The 5000-nt window shown below is 43.0% G+C and overlaps 1 protein-coding gene across 1 annotated transcript; it reads left to right on the top strand.

Moving 5' to 3' along the window:
* Nucleotides 1–457: 457 nt before the first annotated feature.
* On the top strand, nucleotides 458–3495 carry skida1 (SKI/DACH domain containing 1). Its single transcript, XM_053612209.1, has one exon. It carries the CDS (start codon nucleotides 510–512, stop codon nucleotides 2769–2771), a length of 2262 nt encoding a protein of 753 aa, XP_053468184.1. The 5' UTR covers nucleotides 458–509; the 3' UTR covers nucleotides 2772–3495.
* The last annotated feature ends 1505 nt before the right edge of the window (nucleotides 3496–5000 follow it).

Raw genomic sequence — 5000 nt, forward strand, 5'->3', positions numbered from 1 at the left:
TGTCAGAATCGTCCAATCAGCGTCGACCTTGGGAGGCTTTAATTGATGAAGGTGTCTCCCAACTTGTTCACTTCCCGCTGTCAGTTTATTTGTGGCTTAAACCAGCACAGGGAACAGCAGTTGCATTTTGGGGGCTTTTATTCGCCTCTCTCTCTCTCTCTCTCTCTCTCTCTCTCTCTCGCTCTCTCTTTATCCGTTTCACCTTCCCTCTTCTCTTCATGGGGAAGGAGAGAGCTGAAGGGACTGCAGGTATATAAGAGCTGCATGCAACATCTCACATCTCCATCATGCTGCGCCTAACTGAATGGACATGCTGTTTTAAATTATTTCAGGACTATTCCTTCAATATTTTTAGATTTTTTCCCCCCCTCTATTTCAAACTTTTTTTCCTCGGTGTGGACATATTCGTGGTCCACGTTGCACTGATCAGCAGTGATGCCTTGTGATAAAGCAACTGCAGTAGCAGAGGAGCATCAAATGTTGGGATTCTTAACGACACAATAAGGAAAATGGGAGACTTGGAGTTTGGCTTCGAGGAAATGCAGGGTGTAAAGCTCGGGTATCTGGTCATTAAAGGCAAGCAAATGTTTGCCCTCTCCCAGGTCTTCACCGACCTGTTAAAAAACATCCCACGGACTACTGTGCACAAACGGATGGATCACCTGAACGTGAAAAAGCATCACTGTGATCTGGAGGAGCTGCGAAAGCTCAAAGCGATCAACTCGGTGGCTTTCCACGCAGCCAAATGCACTCTGATCTCCAGAGAGGACGTGGAGGCTCTCTATTTCTCCTGCAAAACGGAGCGCGTGCTCAAATCCAACAAAAGGAGAACGAAGACAAAAGCAGAGGAGCGCATCCGAGATGAAGAACATTCCCACGACAGCAGAAACGGCTTTTGGAAAAAGAAACTTTGGCTGAGTTTTCGCGGAGTGTCGCCGACTCTGGCTCTTCGAAACAAAGCTGTCAGACCAGAGCTCTCGTCCAATCTACCTCAAATTTACAGCAAATCCATCTACCAGAACTTTCAACCCATAGCACCGACCGCATGTAGAGCCTTCAGAAACTATGAAACTGTGCAAATACCTGGAAAATGTGTGGAGTTTAATGAGAAACACTCGTTTTTCCGAAGCGGCGAAGTCGTGAAGCGAAAGCCGGCTGTGTCCGCCATTTCGGCTCCGTCTGACTCGGAGCTGCTTTACAAAAGGAAAAGGAGGTGCGAGAGACACTTCGGGAGCAGAAAACGACACTACCGGCAAGTTTTGCTCGTTCCTAAGTGCTGCAAACCCAAAGCGTGTTTGGCTAACGGGTCTTTGAGCCATTTTCACCCGGACCGTGAGCTCTACTTGGAGTCCCGGCATTTTCAGGAGAGCTGCAGCAGCGACACCGAGTGCAGCTCCGCCAACGACTCAGACTTTGGCTCAAGTTTGTCCACCAGCAGTAGCACCAGTAGCTCCACCAACTCTGGAACTACGGACGACGAGGAGGAAGAGTCCTTTTCCGGTTCTTCAGAAGAAAGCAGTGACGGAGAGAGCTCGTCTCAGTCCGATTCAAGCTCCGTGTCCAGTCGGGTTTCGGTGCAGAGCATCAGATTCAGGCGCGCGCGCTTCACAAGCCTTAATGCAAAAGCGCCTCTGGTTCTGCAGCCTACTTTCCATTACAGGTCTAATTTTCAACCCAAAAATGGAGGTGTGCATGGAAGTGCTGCAGCGCTGGATTGTGAGAAAGGGAGAAAAAAACCGACTTTGGACAGTACCGACTGGAAGCACCGACACAGGGAATGTGATAACTGGGACTGTGGGAAAAATTTGTGCACGGTTGGGAATTGCTTCTCAGGCCTGAAAAGAGTCGTGGCTCCACAAACGGTAGACTTTTCGAACGAGCCAAAGACAGCCGAGCTTCTTCTAAGTGGAAGAAATAAATATGTAAGTTTTACATCCTGTGCAGATGGAAAGTTGTTTCCCCAACAAAGAGCTCCAGGATACCAAGCCACATTACCACACTGCGATCAGGACAAAGACACTGGCATTTCTAAGGCTACCGATAGCAATTTTTCGGAAGGTGCAAATTCCAAAAAAGATGCAAAAACAGTCAGCTGCCTCAAGCAACCGTCACCTCTCAAAACAGTCAAGACTGAGACCGAGGAATTCACCACAATCACAAACTTAGACCCTACAGGAGACACGAAACTAAACCACGTGAAAATCAAAGTGGAGGAGACTTTTGACGAGTATGAATATGCAACCCAAGAACATGCTCACCAATGCAAAGATAAATACGATGAAAATGATGCAGACGGTTTGTGTATCAGTGCTGATACTGCAGAAACTGATCGTGGTAAAGATGGCAGACAAACATATCCCCCTCCTTCCAAACAGGAACCAGGCAGCACTTTAAACACTCAAGGGGATTACAAAAACGGTGCAAGGGTCAGGAAAAGCTACCGGACTCCGGTTTGTGGGAAAAAGGCAGAAAATGTAGTTAAGACAAACGCGAAGGTGGACAGGAGTCCTAGACCTACTGGCAAATGTGTGAGCAAACGAACTGGCCAACATGCATCCTCTTTGAAAACAACTTTTAACTTCATGGCGAATTTTCCATGCCCTCCCTCTCTGATCATCGGTAGTGATGGAGATTTGAGTCCTGCTTACTCTTTAACCTCTTTCAGGACTAACCAGGTGCCTCATCCTTCTCATCCGGTGTGGACATGGCAGCTCGGCACTTCTGTTATACCTCCTCACCTTAACCAGAGATTCAGGAAAACAACAACATAAGCCAATATTTGAAAGAACAAGTCTTAAGGCACTGATAATTATTAGAAATGGCTTTTATTTTTATTTTTAAATTTTTTTGGGGGGGTGTGTGTGTGTGTTTAGGGCTGGTGAGCATGCAGGAGGCCTGCTCCTTCATCACATGCCACAGAAGGCTAGCATTTTTATTTTTTTTTTTCACCCTGCTTTACAGAACACTGTGGATGTTTTTTAATATTTTCATTAGGAATGGCAAAGAACATCTTGTGGATTTTTTACTACGACCTGTTGGAATTTCAGACTACATATGAATGCCATTTTGGAATAGACCTATACATTTGGTCAGGAAAGCTTGGCTTTGACTATTAAAATCATCTCTCTTTGCTATAGTTGCAGATCCCAAATATTTTCCTATTCGTTCCTATTAACAGGACTCTTAAACTCATTGTACTGTAGGTATCTACGTTGGACCGGGTTTACGTATTTATTCAAGGGCTGAAGCCCAGGTGGTCCAGACCCCCATCCGATCCTGCCCCGTCCCCCAACACACACATACACAACACACCACAACAATAACAGAAAGGCCCTGGACGATTGACAATCAGGAGCTGTTTGGATTTGCACGAAGTTAAGAAGAGGGGGGAAAAAAACTCCAAATCGATGTGGTTATGGCATTGATAGTCTATGGTAGGAGCTGAAGCACAGATTTGACTATGCATTGTTCCAATGCTGTAATGCTCCATCCATACTAGGCTGGTTTATATATATATATATATATATATATATATATATATATATATATATATATATATATATATATATATAAGAATTCTTTAAATCTGGACAAAGTAACTTATTTGTCACATTTTAATTAGGCCAAGTAATTAATTTAATTAGGCCTATTTGGCCTAGTTATTGGGTGCTATTTTTGCTTGGTTTAGCTAAAATGAATTTTGCCCTTTTTGTGGCAAATTTGGTTTTAACAAACAGCTTTAAACAGAGTGTGGTGTTCATTGTGTTCATGTAAACATAATAATGTGTGGGGGGGAAAAGAAGCAGGAACTTAATGCGACTAGCCAACATAATTATTTATAATTATTGCTCACGATGCAAGAATTCAGATGAACTGCCTTAAGCCACTAGAGACGCTAAATCGTCTGATAGCAAAGAAATTCTCAAGTGCAAAACTCAGTTGTGAACTTGGTGCTCTTCTACCCCGTAGAAATGCTTGTGAATGTACTGTGAAGTATTTTAGCATACGTGTTTACCTTGAGCAAAGCACAGTTTGCTCACTAAGCATGCTTTAGAAGTAGAACACACACACAAAGGATTGCAAGCAGCCAAAATGCGGATGGCCATCTGATCTGAATAATGCATTCTGGAGTTTCTTAACAAAATAGAAATATACAGTGCCAAGAACTGTAGGTATAAGAAGTCAAGTCGACAACGTGCTGAGAACACACACACACACACACACACACACGCACACACACACACACACACACACACTCTGCGCTGTAGTAGGCCATTGGGTGCTGCATTTCAGTAGGTTTGTTAGGCTAATGAAGGCCTATTCATGGAATTGCAAATGCGATAAGACGCTCCCCCCCCCCCCCCTTTTTATTTTATTTTAAAGAAACTATTTTTGATTACTTTAATTCAGCCTGTACGGTTGTTTGTTAGGCCTTTGGCAAAGAATAAAAGTCTGTGTCAAAGTCCACTGTGAATTTCACCAAATTCAAAGCAGAATGTAATGCAGACGAGATAAATCGTAACGTTTTAGGTTTCAGAAAGCAAAAAGAGCGCGTGACTCCATGTAGCTTAAACCACATAAAGGCCTAGACATGGACATATTGTCGATATCTTCTTTGTGTCTCTGTACTTTTCGTACAATACTTGAGGTCAGGTTTTGACAAGTACATTTTTTAAACTTTGAAGTCACTGGTTGTTTATAAAACGCATATTTATTTTTGTGATTTTTCCTGTTTTTTCGTATATCTTTGTTGTGTAGGATACATGCACTCAAATCGAAAAAAACTTGAAATGTGGATTTCGAAGCACTTTCCTTTCTTTTCTGAATGATGAAATATTCATTAAAATGTATTTGGGCGTACATTGTGTTGAGCAGTTCATTTTATTGAAACTAAGCATGTCCTCATGTGTAGCCTAAGTAAACTTTGATTGCTGGGACTTTTTAGTCGCCTAAGTAGGCTATAAGCTCGAATGTGCATGGAAATTGCTTATTGTGAAATG

This window comes from Ictalurus furcatus, chromosome 23, assembly GCF_023375685.1.
Source record: "Ictalurus furcatus strain D&B chromosome 23, Billie_1.0, whole genome shotgun sequence".
Taxonomy (NCBI): domain Eukaryota; kingdom Metazoa; phylum Chordata; class Actinopteri; order Siluriformes; family Ictaluridae; genus Ictalurus; species Ictalurus furcatus.